This window comes from Hemitrygon akajei, chromosome 3 (assembly GCF_048418815.1).
Source record: "Hemitrygon akajei chromosome 3, sHemAka1.3, whole genome shotgun sequence".
NCBI lineage: Eukaryota > Metazoa > Chordata > Chondrichthyes > Myliobatiformes > Dasyatidae > Hemitrygon > Hemitrygon akajei.
This window is the reverse complement of record NC_133126.1, coordinates 54,641,668-54,660,150: the sequence shown is the minus strand read 5'-3', so window position 1 is coordinate 54,660,150 and position 18,483 is coordinate 54,641,668. Positions and strand designations below refer to the sequence as shown.

At 37.3% G+C, this 18,483-nt stretch overlaps 1 protein-coding gene across 2 annotated transcripts in view; it reads right to left on the bottom strand.

The window, feature by feature from the left end:
* Window positions 1–18,483, bottom strand: part of kiaa0586 (KIAA0586 ortholog) — a 514,968-nt gene that overhangs the window by 426,063 nt on the left and 70,422 nt on the right. For both annotated transcript variants that reach the window (XM_073039936.1, XM_073039935.1), the window contains exon 9: window positions 3,176–3,296. In XM_073039936.1, coding sequence (XP_072896037.1) covers window positions 3,176–3,296 — 121 coding nt within the window. The remainder of the gene's footprint in view (window positions 1–3,175; window positions 3,297–18,483) is intronic.

Sequence of the window (18,483 nt, the reverse complement as noted above, 5' to 3'; positions counted from 1 at the left end):
GCTGTGACGTGCTGTTCTTTGTGCTAAGTTCTAAAGTATGTTTTGCTCTCCATAGATGTTGCTTGATCTCCAAGTGTTTTCATCACTTTCTGGTTTTATTTCCTCATCAGTATGGTTGGGTTTGAATGTAGGTTCCCAAGATAAAAGGACACTTAAATAGATTCATTTCCTGTAATATTAAATACCTAAACACACATACAAGCCTTCCCAATAGAATTTAAAGAATAAATACATTTACATAAAAAAATGAAAATACCAATGTTTAATACACAAATTGCCTGGAAACTGAGTGTGTTTAATTTGTACTACAGACTACACACAATGAAATCATCTGGCTTTGCTTTGAATAGCATTTGCTTTTCCATTGCATAAACCTTCAAATCAAAGCAATTCATTATGCTGCAAAGATAATAAAATTATTTGTACTACTTATTCCTAGTAAATAAAGAACCAATAACTTTCAATTTCTGCAAAGACAAATTTCTAATAAAGAAATCAAAAACTATTGTAATTTTATAATGTTTACAAGAAAAGGGAAGGAAAAAGTAAAACCTGAACACTCATAACTGAAAATAAGGTAAGCCTATAGGTAAAACAACTGTCTTAAGAATACATGTTGTAGATAAACATGAAGAGTACATTTTTAGTCAATGTATATGGCAAAATTAAAGAGATGAAATAGTATATGATGAATAAAAGATCAACCTTGAGACAAAAAAATAGATACCTCTAAAAATTACAAATGTATTGATGGAAATTAGCATATTTGTTGTAATCAAACTACATTTGATTAATTTGATTGAAGTATTTTAGAGTTGTTGAGGGGATGTGGTTGATTTTTTAATATACACCTTCAAGAGTGATTTAATGAAAGAAAATCTATAGGATTAAAGGATCAGAAAGCAAAGCACTGGGCTGAATAGTTGTTTCAGTATGGAGATAGTTCACTGGTAACTCAGAGATGGGCATAAGAATCATTGTTTTTATTGATGTATGTTAATGACCTGAACTTGGACTTGCAAGGCACCATGCCAAACTTGCAAGTAATTTGTAAGTTAGAAAAGTACTGAAAAATGGGAAGCATAGTAATGGACTTCAGGTAGATATAGATAGACAAATGAAACTGGCAGGCACATGGCCAATTAAATTTAACATCACAAAGTAAAGCAATACATTTTTGGTAGCAGAATCAGAAAGACTGTAAATCATATGTTACTATCTTTAAGGAGGCTTCAGAGACATTTTATTCAGAAAAATCTTTGCTGGTGGCATTTTAAGTTGAGAAGATCATTAAAATATAAAACTTTTGGCTTGACAATTAGAAGCATATAGTGAAAGTAGTACTAGTAAAACTTCATGTTAGACTTTGCCAAATTATTATGTGTACAGTTAGACTCTACTTACTGACGTGTATCGACATCTTGGAGAAGATGTAGAAGATATTTACTACATTCAGAGCAGGAATGAAGGATTTGAGTAATACAGGAAAAACTTGGGAGTGTGTTCTCCTTAAAAAGATGTTAAGAGATTTTATGCATATTTTTAAAATAATTATGTTAGAATAAATAAGAAGAAACTGCTCATGATTAAAAAAGACACTAAAAAGAAACGACAGATTTACATCGCTTAGATGCAACATTACAAAAATATATATTTTTATGCAACAAGGATGGATTTGGAATACATGCCTCAAAAGAGTGATGATAACTTATTCAAGAGAACTTTCAAAAAGAAGTTACATATTTGAATGAAAATAAATTAAAACCATAATGCTGCTCACAGTTACTGAACTTAATGGCCATTTCTTATACCAAATCATTCCTTGGTTCAACTCAATATTCTTTCTGTATATGGAAATGTGAAAATTATATTTCCCAAGTACAAGTCAATGAATAAACTAAATCGCAAAATAATATTATGGTGACTGATGTCTTTGTTGTCTGATGTCTTTATAATAAAGTAACCTGTTTTAAACATACACTTTTCACTGGAGATTCAAGTATTTAAAATCAATGTGTATATTGAATTCCATACATACACGGCCATGGATGAAGAAACATTTCATAATTTAAAACAGTGGATGAAAATAATCACCATTCAATGAGCAGATCATAAAAATATTCAGGATTACTGAATATACTTTGCCTTGGTGAAAAAGGAAAGAACAATGAATAACTCTCTCATGGTGCAGCACAAACATCCTGCAGATAATGCACTTGGTTTTATAGAAGCCTTTCTTTACATTCTGTGCCAAGCATAATTTTCCTGAGCTCCTTCCAGCTGCCAGAATAACAATTTTGAATCCATTTATACCAGAAACTGGTAAGTAGCAGAACGGGATTATCTAATCCAGTTGAAATGCCACCATATTTTTTTAATAACTCTTTCTGCACTCCCCACCCCGCCCCCACAATGAATCTATTATGTTTCTAGAAACTGTGGACAGTCCAATTTACAAAAAATTATAAACATTTAAGAGAAACAATGCTCATCTCCTTGTTGCACTCATTTTAAAACAGTATGCAAACAGAAAAACAATCTACATCACTATTGAAACATCTATTTTGGAAAATTTGAAATGATGTATCAGCCAACAGAAACTGAAAATTTATTTTTTTTATTTTGACCTTGTGTTTCTTACCATAATTTAAACTGCACTAAATAGCAATGGAAATTAAAAACCTCAGTTTGTGCAATCAACTTCATGGGTTAATTTTTAGCTTCCGCTAAATACATGGAGAATAGCCAAATGAAGAATGATGGGAAATGAAAGCTTGCCAAGTACAAACTGCCAGCATTAAGCAGGCTTGACAGCTATGCTTCTTATAAACTTGGCAGCAGTTCAAAGTGCTTTTTCAATTGAAATGCTGGAACCTTGCCACGTGCATACAGATTTGCTTTGCCTTCTCTCATAAGGAACTGATAAATGCCGTTACGGTAACCATAGAAACAGGATATCAGAATGGCCTTGTAATCTAGTCTCCTATCTCGGTTTGAGAAGCAAAAAAATAATTGAGTTCACTTTCATTAGGTATTTGCACCACACATATTTAGCATTAGAAAGCCTCAAAGCCAAAGAGTCTATGGCTTTGCAGCTGGAGTATATATACTCAGTTAATTCCTATTATGGAAAAAACATTGCTGAGAACATGAAGCTAACAGTGATTTTTTTTACCTGGACCTTTCTGGATATCTGCCGGCAGTCGTCATGGCAACACTGGACCTCTCTACAGCATGCATCTCACTTGTTGGAGTTTCCTGATTATTTAGAATGTCTTCCAAAAAATTCCTATTTCCTGCAATGGAACAAAGAAAAACAAAGTTGCAGTTACCTGCACTATTTGCTGAAGTAAACAAATAATTGTCTACTCTGTAAATCTAGGTCATGGTGCTGGAGCTACTCCATGTGGAAAACAAAACCATGAAAGTTTGTTTAAATTACCAGTGCTAAGCACATTAATTTGAAATCAAAAATAAAATGACATACACACTTTAATTTTACTTCAGCAGTTTTAGCTTTTCATGCTAAGTCAATAGAACATAACCCCATTAGTAAAAAGTGAATATTAAAAGAATCACAAATGATACTGTTTTACATATCATTTTAAAAGCATATGTCATTACAGAAAAGCTGGACACACATGGGACTGTTGCTTTCCTTGAACAAAATATAATGCACAGTTGAAAGCAAAACTCCCTGCTGTCACTCACGTTACCTAAACACCACCATTTCAGCTAAGGGTAACACTATGCTTCTAAAACATAGATACTTACTCTGAAGAGGATGAAAGCTTTCCAAAATAATTGTTTAATCAACAACAAACCAGAATTTTAAAAAGGTATAGGCATGCCTAATTTAATTTCATCTGTAGGTGGCAGTGCAGGGATAGCAAAATACTGCCCAATATCATACCTCTGGTTAACATGAAACAAAATACATTAAACAAGATAAAAAGGGTAAAGCTGAAAAAAATGAACCAGTGAGCCTATAGAAGATTGATGAGAAACAGGTCCATATATAATAAATCCCAGAATTGAACTTAGGCAAAAGAAACACATTCAAAGCAATAAAACAAAACAACAATCTCCACCTTAGCCTTAATGACCCCCATCATCATGTCAATTATCACTGACATATTTCGTGAAATTTATTGTTTGGTGGCAGCAGTCCAGTGTAAGATATTAAAGTAACACATATTAGTAAATATATAAATGGTGAACAAATTACAACCCCATTCATTGAGAGCATCCATATTACTATTAGTACTTTCCTTACTAAGTAGAATTCCAATAACAAACTATTCCCACAGAGCAGATTTAATACATGTCTAACCCAAATAAACATGCTTCCTCTATCATGAATGCATTTTCATCCCCAATATCTGCCCCAGCCTCATCCTTCTTCATCCATTACATCCTCGCACATTTTGGTCTAATCCAATTAATGCATCTAATAATATTTAATCTGAACCGTCTGCCTGGCCTCAGTTTCTTCTGGGTATCACTATGATTAACAATCTACTGATAAATGGATTAAAATTTAAATTACTTTCATTAACCATGAATGCAATCTTTAAAATATTGTGAAAATTACTACTCATTGATTGAAGCAGCAACCTAAATACGTATTTTCAATTTTATTAGCACCAAGGTTAGTAGATTCCTTTTCATTTGAAGTTTATAGAACTTAAGCCTCAATATTCTCCTCTATTTAAAAACAGCCTGTGTCATAACCAGTGTTGGAAAACAATGCTTCTATCAATTTTTACTTGAAATGATTTTCACTTCAATTTTAATAGTCTTAATTTAAAATAAAATTTGAGTCCTCTCTCTATATTTCTTTTAATTGTACACACATACACACACTACACAATAATAAAAACTTAGATAACAGAAAATTGAAACAAACTGTCTTTTAAAAGTTGTTATTGTATCTGCTTCAGCTACTTTCTCCAGCAGTTCATTCCACACACAGACCACGTTTTGTTCAAAATTCAAGACAAATTTATATATTACCTTGTAGGCATTTACAGGAAAAAATAAATAGAATTTTACAAAAAACTGTACATAACAGACAAAGATAGGCAAACAACCAATGTGAAACAACCAAAGACAAACTGTGCAAATAAAAATAATACTGAGAACATACATTGTAAAGAGTCCTTGAAAGTGATATGTAGGTTATGGAATCAGTGCATAAAATGTTGTGAAAAACCAGTTTACTCAATTTCCTATTAAATCTTTATTTTCTCACCTTAAACCTGTGCCCTCTAGTTCTTAATTCCCCAGCCCAGGAGAAAAACCTGAGAGCATTCACCCTACTCATGACCCTCATGCTTTTACACACCTCGATAAAATCACCTCAGTCTCCTATGCTCCAACGAATAAAGTCCTAACACGTCCAACATCTCTCTATAACTCAGTCCTTCAAGCCCTGTCAATGTAATTGTAAATATTTTCTGTACTGTTTCTAGATTAATATCTAGATGTTTCTGTAGGAACAATAGCAGGGCAACAAAAAACTGAACACAATACTCCGAGTGGAGCCTCAGCAGAATCGTGTACAACCACAATGTGGCCTCCCAACTTTTATACTCAATGCCTGTCATGAAGGATAGCACGCCAAAAGCCTTCTTCACTATCCTGTCTACCTATGACTTCACATGATCCAGGGAATCATGTACCTGTAGAATTAAGTTAAAAGAGGTCCTATGACCAAAATGTGGAATTAAAATACTTTTTGTCCATAACCTCTAATGTCACAATGTATCACTAAGATTTGATATGAATAACAAAACATTCATTTGGGAATGTATATGAAGTGTGGTTTGTTTTGTCATAAGGTACTTGCGTAAGTGCCCATTGCTTCCCAGATGACACAGAATATTATGAAAATAACACAATAAAAAGAAAAAAAAAAGTTTAATTCAAAAACTTTAAACTGATAAATCAGAGCCAGGTCAAGAATTAGGTCACTTGTGGTAACTGATTCTCCTCTCAACTCCCCAAAACCTTATTTTTCCCCATTCCACACGGCCCAAGTAAAGAGGATAACATTAAACAATTGTTCCCTTAAGCACAGTGCACTATAGTGTACTATTTACAAAATGCAGCATAGTAATTTGCTTTGGCATCACTAACAATTCTACTGTCTCAAAGACTAAGGGCAGCAAGAATGCCTTGTGAATTCCTAATCAAGTCATGCTATACTAGCTTGGTATTATATTACTGTTCGTTGATCACTGCTTGAACTCCCTATCAAACATGGAAGTATCGTCATCATGAGGACTACAACATATTAAGAAGAGAGCTCACCAGCATCTTCTTAAGATAGTTAAGAATAATGACCAAGTTTGGACTTGCAGGTATTGCCCATATTGCAGGAAAGCATTAAACAATTACTGCGAGATGGTGAGAGAAACAGGCCCTTTGACCCACCAAATTCATCCACCATTTTCATTAATTCCATATTAAACCAATTTATTCTCCCCCAATTATACCACACACCTACAAACTAGGTACAATTTACAGTGTTCTACCAACCTGCATATCATTGGGACTCAGAAGGAAACTGGTTCTATAGATAGTGAAGAAGGTTGTTCAAGGATAGAGCAGGGCATGGATCAGCTGTAAACTTGGGCGGAATGGTGACAGATGGAAATGATACAAACGTGAGGTAATTTAAGTCAAATAATAGTAGGACATATAGAATAAATAGCAGAGAAGTTAGCAGCATGTGCATGGGACTTTGGGGTGCAAATCCACAGCTCGCTGAAAGAGTGATGAATGCTTGCTTTCAGAGGCCGAGGCATTGTTGGGATGTCATGTCACAGATGAACAAATCATTAGTTAGACTACATTTGGACAGTTCTGGCTACCACAATACAGGAAGCATGTTACAGAGACACTGCAGAAGAGATACAACAGGATGTTGCCTGGAATAGAGCACTGTAGTTATGAGATTGGATAGGTTAAGTCTATTCTTTCTGGAACGTAAAGGGGTGACCTAATAATAGTTCATAGAGTTATGAATGACATAGATAGAATGGACAGTCAGAGTTATTTTCCCCAGAGCTGGGGAGTCTGGAACTAAAAAAGGCACATCATGTTTAAGGTAAGAGGATAGAAATTTAAAGGTCTGAACAACGAGTTTTCCACAAAGTGTGCTGTTTAATGGAACAAACTGCCTAAGGTGATGGTAGAGGCAAACATAATTACAATGTTCAAAACACATTTGGACAGGTACTTAGATAGGCCTGCATCCCTCCTTGCCCTTCCTAATACAGATTAGCATCATGGCGATATGAATAAGGTTGATTAAAATGTAATGTACAATTCTATGATTTACCAAGAGGGAACCCAGGTTTCCTTCCCTGGAAGTCACAAAGAGAACATGTAAAATCCACACAGAGGTTAGGATTGAATGAGTTTCCAGCACTGTGCGGCAGCTGCTCTACCAGCTGCACCACTTTGCCCAACTATGAAAAGCTTGTCTCTGTTAGTTTCACTCTCATATCTAATTATGGATTTAAACCTACACTAAGCTCTGACAGTCAAGTGTAGGTCTGCAACAATTACATCAGTGAATAAATAATTGTCTAATTCAATAATATATACAGAGAGAATATGTCATTTTAAAACAGTATTTCTTACATTAACCAACAAACTAGATTCTCTCTGACACAGTTGCAATCCTTCTGATTAACTATTCAACCAAGATTCTGTCTTATCGTAATCATGTATGGTATAGATACCTTGACTGAAAATAATGACACTCTACTTATTGCCTTTTGTAGGATGTACATACCAATCACTGAACCTCAGAATAATAAAATGCCCTAAAACCATTGAAACATGTGTAAGATTTTATTGATGTTAATAGTCCTCTAATATGACTGCCAATTATATGTACAAGGAAAAGACTAATTAGAATGACAGAATATCACTTTTAAGTTCACATTTTCCAAGAAACACCAACCACTTTAATATTTTGTGCAGTGCAAAACGTCCAATGGTGGTACAAGAAATTACATAGCAATATAAAGGTGAGGATATTCAGTAATATCTTTAAAAAATTTGAAATTATTTTTCTTCCCTATTGATATTAAATTAATCAAGGAACTTTGGACCAAAGTATTAAAATTATTATTTTCTTTTGCAATTATGACATAATGGATTTCCTAGTGGCAATACTCTCATCAACCATGTTGATAAAATGTATTTGCTGTGCAGGGTCTGCATATGTTGCATTATGCTATACAAATTTGTCAACATATTCATACATGCAGACACAGGTGAATTAATTTATAACAATTAGGCAGAGTATTACTTCTTAAAGGGAGCCAAAACACGTAATTGTGTCATTATGTATACTTACAAATTGCTTTCTATAGCTGGTAGCATGGCAAGAGAAAGTAGGGCAATTATCCCTACTTTTCCCATCAAGATCATATTCTTAACTTTTGAAGGCTCTGGTATTAGAAAATGTTAATAACCTTTAAGGAACAATTTCCTTAGGATTGTAGTTAGCAAATAAACAAATACAGAATTGTGCCATCTACTGGAAGATATTGCACCTACTACCACATATGAGCAGTACTAATGATTGAAGTCAAGAGTGTTGTTCCAAGTGAGTGAAATGCTTGACACAGGAGGACACAGGTTTAAGGTGCTGGGGAGTAGGTACAGAGGAGATGTCAGGGTTAAGTTTTTTACTCAGAGTGGTGAGTGCATGGAATGGGCTGCCAGCAACAGTGGTGGAGGCAGATACATTAGGGTCTTTTAAGAAACTTTTAGATAGGTACATGGAGCTTAGTAAAATAGAGGGCTATAGGTAAGCCTAGTAATTTCTAAGGTAGGGACATGTTCGGCACAACTTTGTGGGCCGAAGGGCCTGTATTGTGCTGTAGGTTTTCTATGTTCTATGTTTCCATGTCCTAAAGTTGTTTTCGCTTCTCTGTCCACTAACTTCTCAGAAATAGTTTTCAAAAATTAACTGGCTTCTTGAGATTCAAGAAATGTTGTCAGAGCTTTTGCTTGGTACCTTTTTGTGGTATTCACATTCATCCTTCAGTTTTACGTTGCATCCAACTTCGTCCTCCTACAAAAAAACCTACCCCAAATCTTTCAAAACATGTGTCTGAAGTTGTTAATGAACTGATGGAAGTTTTTTTTAAAAAGTATCTGTTAGTTACAATGTTCATTTTTAATATATCTGAAACCCATCATTAGCTATTTTGTAAGTAATTGTATCACATTGATCCAAGAGTAACATTATCTATGCACCATCTGATTAGAGGTATCAAGCTGGCACTGTTATAATACAGCTCAACTGGATCAAGAACGTAACAAGTTAACTTTTTCTTAACTCTGCCAACCAAGGAGCTTTGTCTGGATTCAGGGCAGTAAAGAAAAAAAATGCTAAATAGATAATATCTTGCAAATGTATTCTATACTGAAATACCTGTAGAAGTATTTTGAAATTGATTTTTTATATATGGATTCCAAACTGAAAGAGGTACTTCGAATTTTTTTTCATAGAAATATTTTCCTTCACTAAGATATTTGAGGATCATTTACTATCTTTGAGTATTGTTTAGTCAGGTGTCTTTTATCAGAAAATTGGTTTTTTTTTAATAAGGAAGGCTGCCACAATTTGGTGTCTGGTGCTGACAAGTAGTCATTCATCAAGAATTATTTCACTCAAAAACAACTAATTTAACATGTTGCCATTCAGCAACATTGCTTGATAGTAGTTTCAAAGTAAAGATGAACAATTAATAAACTAACAACAATGAAAGAATGCCATTCTATTCCCTTTATAACTCACACCAAGGAGGAATGCAACATATTTTAGAAAACTTTCAGACTAGGTAGTTAATTGGAAAATAACTATGTATCTTACTTACATAGAATAAAATAAGAAGCTCAATAGGGTAGAAAGGAATCTGCTGAGATGGGGGAAAAAAAAGTTAGTGATACAGGATTGCAGTCTGAGACTTCAGGGCCAGAGACAGAAGGTAGCCTGCCCTAGGGTTGAAGACCTGTCTGTGTGTGAGTGTGTGGATGGCAGGGTGGGAAAGCATCTTGTTTTTCTGTTGTTATTTTGTTTTTATTGTTGCTTGTGTTGCTCTACTGAACATTGTGGGGGAGATTGGAGCCAGAATGTATGATGATAATTGTGGGCTGTCCCCAGCACATCCTTAGGTTGTGTTGGTTGTTAACACAAGACAACACCTTTCTCTGTATGTTTCAAAGTACATAGCAGAAATAAATAAATCCGAGTTGAAAGCTACACTATAACAGCGATTACATTTTAGAAATATTTCAATCATCTGAATCAAAACAATTACCTTTAAAAGATGTGACAGGTGGTATGAAATTGGAAATCTTCCCTTAACTTCAATGAGAAAATGCCTTGGCTTGTGTGTTTTAAGAACCTCAAGCAAGAACAGTGCCACTCTAAAGTAGATTCTACAAATGACATTTTGAGAGACATTCTCTGCTGATCTGATCTGCTCTTTAACAGCAAAATTGACGCGAATGGTTTCAAAGTTGAAGATTCAAGATTGTTGATTGTCATTGTTCAGTACAGAAGTGCAGAGAATGAAATGATTGTTACTCCAGATCTGATGCAGCATAAAAAAATTATAAAGAACACAATAAATATAAATACACAGCATAGACTGATTTCATATGTACATAAAGTGATGCTGGGTACAGTACATAAGTAAATGATAAAGTAGTAAAAGTGGAGGGTATGGTGGAGTGAGTTAATGGTTGGAAGTGTTGATCAGCCAACAGCATGGGTAACTAGTGTTTTTGAGTCTGGTGGGCCTGGCATAGATGCTGCGTAGTTGCTTCCCTGATGGGAGTAGGGCAAACAATCCATGAGCAGAATGGCTGGGATCCTTCACAATATTGCTGGTCGTTTTCAAGCACCTTTCTGTATACATGTCCTTGATGACAGGTAGGCTGGTGCTAAGTGACGTATTGGGCAGTTTTAACTATCCATTATAGAACCCTCCTGTCCACCGCAGTGCAGTTTCCATACCACAGTGGTCCCCAACATGTGCTACCGGACTGCGAGGCAACAATATGATTTGGCAATATGAAACTATATGAGTCAGCTGCACCTTTCCTCATTCCCTGTCACACCCACTGTTGAACTTGAACACACGAGGTCATCAGTCGCCTAAACGCAGTGATACCCTAGCGCCAGGGATCACTGGTTAGCCTCGGGTAAGTGGCTGGCGAGAAGTGCCATCGCTACTGGTCTGGAGCACGAACAGATGGGCGCCGCCTATAAACCTGTTTACCACACCGAATGTTCGTGGGGAACCCGGTGCTAAAATATTCGCAGATGACCTAATTCAGGCTCAGGATTTCGTAAGTAGCAGAGCAGCTACCTCGCTGTGATTTACTGAAAGTCATCCCTCCAGCCTTTTGTCGGCTGATAGATCCTAACTACCTACAAGGGGGGTGGGCACACGCCCTGTCGCACTCCTCGCTTGGTCGGTCGCTCTCTCCGGACTGCAACCGCCATGGCCCCAACACGGGGACCTCCGGCCCTTACCTTGTCCTCTCACCCCACCCACGACCAGCCGCACCTGGCCAAGGCTATTATACGTTCCTACGAGGAAAATATGTGCTGTGTGCTTAATATCCAAATGTTACTTAAAATGTTATGATGCTATTGACTTATAATTGACTTATCACTATATTCATACGAGGAAAATATGCTGTGTGTTTAATATTAAATTCGTTAGATAAACCCTTTTAGAAATGAAATTGAGTGAATTAGCCACTTATAAGTGACTTATAGTTGACTTATCACCTATATTCCTGTCGTGATTAACACCAACCCCCCACCCCCCACCGTTGGCCGGTCCACAAGAATATTGTCAATATTAAACCGGTCTGCAGTGCAAAAATGTTGGTGATCCCTGCCATACCACACAGTGATGTAAGTTAGTATGAGAACTGCTTTTTCAAAGATGTGACTTCAGTAAAGTGACAAACCATTATCATTGCTGGTGCTGACTTGAACTCCAAACTGAAGTGTTTAGGTTTTTCCTTTAACTCTTCCTTTATTTCCATAATTTTCTTGGTATGTTTTGAACTGTGATGGGATTAGTGTTTTATCCTACTTACCTTGAGAGAATTAGAGGCAAATACTTAAAGATATTTCATATATTTATAATTTCCACCAATTCAAAATGAATTATTGCAAAAAGGAACTTGTATTTCTAATATTAAAGTATTCCAAAGCTCAAAGTAAATTTATTATCGAGCTAAATTTATTATCAAAGTACATTTATGTCACCATATATTACCCTGAGGTTTATTTTTTGCAGGCATTCACAGAACAAATAAATACAATAGAAAAAATGAAAAATTATTCACAAAGAAAGAATGACAAACAAAAATGTGCAAAAGACAAACTGTGCAAATACAAGGACAAACAAATAATAAACAAACAAATAATACTGAGAAGATGACTTGTAGAGTCCTTGAAAGTGAGTCCATAAGTTGTGGAATCAGTTCAGTTCAGTGTTGAGGTGAGTGATGTTATCCACACTTATTCAGGAGCCTGAGATGAATAATATTGGAAAGGGAGTGGGGGTAAATCAGGGCATGGAAAGGTAATACAGGTACTGGGACACAGGTAAGTGGACAAGGAAAGATTACCTGGTGAGCAAGATGCTGAGCCACCAGGATTTCAAACTGGTCAGAGTATTTATTCATCTTTAGATTCAAGGTAGGATGTAAAATAGAGGTAATGAAAAGAAAAGTAAATTGATTTCAGCAAATATCTTTTAAAAATAACCATGTGAAATCTCACATTGTTTCAGACAAAACACTGGACTTGGCTAACAAAAACAAACTCTTGTTCCAGTTACAACATGCAAATTCTCAAATTCCAGAAATGAAAACTAAAAGTGCAGAAAATATGAAATAATTTTAATCAAATATAGAAAACCCTCTTATACCTACTCCTTAGGAGCCCATTAAGCAAAAAAATAAGAAATATATCAGTACACAGAATACATAATAATTAGTACATGAACATCAAAGGGATAGCATTTATCGCAGGAAATACAGTAAATATGAAAGTAAATTAGCTTAGATCATACCTACAAAAATACATGAAGATTTATTATAACAGGCCAATCTAGCTGCTCAACAAAAATGGAAGACAACAATATCATTCAACTAAATGAAAAAGCTGCAGAAATTGCTATTAAAATGTCAACATTTTAAAAGATGGTGCACCATATTGTACCAGACCTCACCCAGCACTTCACTTGGCCACAAGTGCATATTTGCTTTATCTGGGTGAAGGTGGTCAAAGAGTGACCTCCAGGCAACAACTAGGCATGAGGAATTATACCCCTATCACTACTGCCAGAGGCTTTTGAATTGTTTGTAAATATCTGATCATTACATAGTTTGCACATTTATTTCTACTACCAAAGTGCACGACCATTTTCAAAACAGAGAAAAAAATGCAAAAATCTGAGATGCAAAGAGACTTGGGAGTCCTTCTGCAGAACACCCTAAAGGTTAGCTTGCAGGTAGAGTTGGAAGGCAAATGAAATGGTAGCATTCATTTTAAGAGGTTTAGAATACAAGAGCAGGGATGTGATGCTAAGGCTTTATAAGGCATTGCTGAGGTCTCACCTTGAGTATTGTGTACAGCTTTGGGCTCCTCATCTAAGAAAGATGTGCTGGCATTGGAGAGGTTCAGAGGACATTCACAAGGATAACTCCGGGAATAAAAGGGTTATCATATGAGAAACATTCAATAGCTCTGGGATAGTACCTGCTGGAATTTATAAAGATGAGGTGGGGATCTCATTGAAACCTTTCGAATGCTGAAAGGCCCAGACAGAGCAGATGTGGAAGGGATGTTTCCCATGGTGGGGAAGTCTAGGACAAGAGGGCACGGACTCAGGATAGAGGGGCGTCTATTTAAAACAGCGATGCGGAGAAATTTCTTTAGCAAGAGGGCGGTGAATTTGTTGAATTTATTATCACAGGCAGCTGTGGAGGCCAGGTTGTTTGGTGTATTTAAGGCAGACATTGTTAAGTACTTGACTGGACACGATGTCAAAGGTTATGGAGGAGAAGGCCAGGTGGTGGTGCTGAGGAGGGGAAAAAAGGATCAGCCATGATTGAATGGCAGAGCAGATTTGATGGGCCAACTGGCCTAATTCTGCTCCTATGTCTTATGGTCTTATTCAAAATTTTAAAAATAAGTTAGCGACTTAAATCGGCAAATTAGTTTATTATAGTTACATGTACCTAAGCATAGTACAGTGAAAAAATTATCATGCATACCAAACATACAGATCAATGTGCAAAACAAGCTTTTCACCGTACCTTGATATGTGTGACACTAATAAACCAATTTACCAATTTAAGTTGCTATTAAATTACAAGTAAACAATTTTTTAAAAACACAAGCATTTTAACACTTCAGGGTCTGCATTCATATATTGACCATTCCTAGTGTAAAGCTGAACCAGATGCAAAATCCATCCAACCCTTCTCAGCACGTTAGTGCTCTACCAGTGGAGTTACTGAATAGCCCTGTGAGGAAGCACAATGTAGGATACCATCTTGACTCAGAATTCTGAATTTTGCCATGCATGTATGGAACCCCAGAATGTTGCTATCATCCGAATATCTGAGAGCTTAGTGTTTGCTAGAGCTCTACCCACTTTAGTCAGCTTGATTCCATTCAATAACCACATATACCAGATATACCAATAGTACCATGTTTTTATGATGGTGCTTTATGCAGAAAAATTGCACAGGGTCAAGCATGCCATCTGATCTTCCCCTCTGCCAACCTTTTCAAGTCGCATTAGTTCCTGTAGAAAAATATATAACAGAAAGAATAACGAGAACCCATAACCTTGTGAAATTGAAGGGCATGAAAACCACCGCGTGGAATGAAGTGAATTGAATTGACTTTATTTTTTAAATCCTTCACATACATGAGGAGTAAAAATCTTTACATTATGTCTCCATCTAAATGTACAATGTGCAATCATAGTAATTTATAATAATTTACAATAAACAGAACAGTCAATGTTACACAGAAATACACTCAAATCAGTATGAGTTAATCATTCTGATGGCCTGGTGGAAGAAGCTGTCCTTTTATGCTGCGCTATCATTTCCCGGATGGTAGCAGCTGGAATAGATTGCGGTTGGGGTGACTTGGGTCTCCAATGATCCTTCAGGCTCTTTTTACACATCTGTCTTTGTAAATGTCCTGAATCATGGGAAATTCGCATCTACAGATGCACTGGGCTGTCCGCACCACTCTCTGTAGAGTCCTGTGATTAAGGGAGGTACAGTTCCCATACCAGGCAGTGATGTAGAAAGTACCTGTAGAAAGTTCTTAGGATTTGGGGGCCCAGTCTAAACTTTCTCAACCATCTAAGGTGAAAAAGGTGCTGTTGTGCCTTTTTCACCACACAGCTGGTGTGTGCACACCATGTGAGATCTTCAGTGATGTGGATGCCGAGTAACTTAAAGCTGTTTACCCTCTCAACCCCAGATCCATTGATGTCAATAGGAGTTAGCAAGCCTCCATTCCTCCTGTAATCCACAAACAGCTCTTTTGTTTGATAATGGTAGCCAATGTATCATTATGATGTATGAGGTGTGTTGGTAAAAATTCTTAAATGTTATTACATTGATTACTAGTATCTTCCAATTAAAACAGCTTAGGGGTTCTATGATCATTCTATTACTTATAGCACATTACTTCCAATTAAGAGAAAGTGCTGGGGAAAGATGCCTGAAACAATCTAAACTTAAGCAAGCAGCATTGGAAATTTGCTTAAATAGTTATTTACTGAGGAAAGGAGTTCTGGGGGCCTGAGCTGCCTGTAGACTTACTATCATACAGAGTGGCATTGAAGGATCTGCAAATCCTCCTTATGTCCGTTGTGAAGATGTAACTGAGCTATCTTCTTCAAAGGCTGTAGATCAGTTTCCCAAAAACCTTTTGGAAGAAGTGTGAGCATGTCCCATCCTGCTCCATGAGGTGATCTTGGAGAACTCTGAGGCAAACAGTGCAGCTTGCCAGCTCTTCACCTTTTGGAGTTCCTCTCTCACATCTGTCTCCCTTTCCTACAGAAAAAGAAAATGTTGAAAGTATGTCCAGGGCAGGATTGGCATAATACCCTCTGACTCTGTCTTGCTTTCTGAACACCTTTGAGGATGAAGAATCTCTTGACATTCTCTCTGCTTGCTTCTTACCAGTGAATTAGAGTCAAAGAGAGGTTTCATGGTTCTCCAACCTGTGTAATCTCTCTTTAATTCCTTGACATTCTCTGGAATCAGCAGCTTGATATTCAACTTCCACAATCCAGACTGCCTTCTGGACCTCTTGTACAGTAGGTGACAGGAAGTCCAGAGAAGGTTGTGGTCAGAGAACAGTGGCATGATGCTGGTGGATCTGATTGCAACTGCCTTCAGCAGGAAAAGGAAGTCTGTCTGAACCCTGCTGAGCCATCCTGTCTCGATCAATTCTGTTGCAGCTGTGCTCCATCTGCAGACGCGCTGAAAGCTTCATATAAATTTGCATCTTTCATTGTTTCTATCAGGAGACTGGTGCTGCTGTCCATTCTCCTGTCATCCATCTGTATTGATGATGCAGTTGAAGTTCAGGAAAGCAAAAGCCCAACTCAGAAAGGAGTTGATCAATTAGGGAGAAGTATCATGGTACATCATGTCTGCCATGAGGTGATGAGCACCACCAATCTCCTTAGCTTAAAATGGCTCAAAGATTGCCTCCCCCAGCAGAATACCCAGGGCAGACGCACAACAATCAATAGTCTTCCCACTCCACTCCTGATCATGTAGACAGTCCATGGGACCACCATCACAACAATTTATTGATAAAGAGGTGTGACAGACTGCGGTCTTGTCGAAAAGTCACATCCACCTTGACCCTGACAAGATATTGCAAGGCATTAAAACATCACACAATGCACTTCACTGTGCATGTTTAGTGATGCCAGTTTCATCTCCTTGGTTATTTGGAGTTTAGGGTTCAAAAGTACACAACCTATTATCAATAAGCCTGAGCCCTCATGCCTACAGTTTTGGTGAAATGTAGTACTGTCTTTGGGCTCCGGTACTGAGAGTGATCTCTCTCAGGCACTCTTATGATGTTGCTGGTAGTATCGGGTGGGGGGAGGGGGGAGTCATAGTCAGTCTGCATTCCTGTTCTAGCCCTGAAGGTTGTGTATCCTCCATCCACCAAGCAGGGGGGCTAAATCCTCTGCACAGCTTCCAGTCTCCTGGAGTTGGGAGGTTGGGATCTCTAGCTCAAGGACATTTGGCTTTGCTCACTCATCCTGGTCTTGTTCTCTGCCGGGAGCTCTGCTCTAGCAGGGGTGCATTGGCATTCATCAGCAAGTTATTCTTGATGCCATTTCCCTTTCTCATTGCCTAGGCATAGCTACAGGCATGTTTTGGGCAGGCCTCATAGAGATGGCCTACTTCCCTGTACCAGTTGCAATATTTCCATGCCCTGCAATCATTGGTCTGGTGGCATTTTTGCTTGCAGATGTGTGCAATGCATTGGGGCACCATGTATCCAGGTTTATTGCAGATGCAGCATATCTCGGATTGTCCTGCATATGCCATGTGTCCATGATGAACACAGTGGGTGGGTAGATGATGGCTCCCTTATCATCCACACTAAGCGTGACCATCCAGATCCCAAATAGATCCACGCAGTTTTCTACTCCCTTATCAAAACAAGACAGCGAGATGAAGCAATCCACAACCAGCACATGTGGATTAAACGTAAACATTGTTATTATATGCTCCTTCTGAAGAATGGTTACACCCACGATAGCCACAGTGAAGCTTCACTCCCTTTCAGCAGAATCTCCTGTAGCGCTATCTGTCTTCCTACCGACTGCTTCAAGATACTGAAGTACCAGTTACCTAGGAAGTCGTGGAAGTTCAAGATGTCCTTCTTCTCAAACTCACTGCATTCTACCAGAATCTTCTTGTAAACAGGTTCATGTTGTGGAGATTGTTCACTGTCACCCTAACAGTGTTGTCAATACCTTGTCCTCCTCCTGAGGTACTCATCACTGAAGCAATTGTGGGAGCCAATTAGTTACAGCAGGTTAGTTGCTGAAAAATGGTGTTAGATTGGTTTTCCAATCAGCATTAAGATCTACTTCTAATCAGCATGTTAAATTCTCATCAGGAAGCCACTTGATCATAGAGTCCCCGTTGCCTTCTTTTTTCAATGTGCATTTCCAGAGGTCACTCATGAATCAGCAAACATTGACTGACCTGCACGATCACAGTGCTGGGAGATGTACTTCCTTAACTATTGACGCATTTTTCCAAGCCTCTCACTTAGCAGATTCATTCAACTTGGAAATTTTGTGTTGTCAATATTTCTATATTCAGCAATAGATACAACTAGTCAAG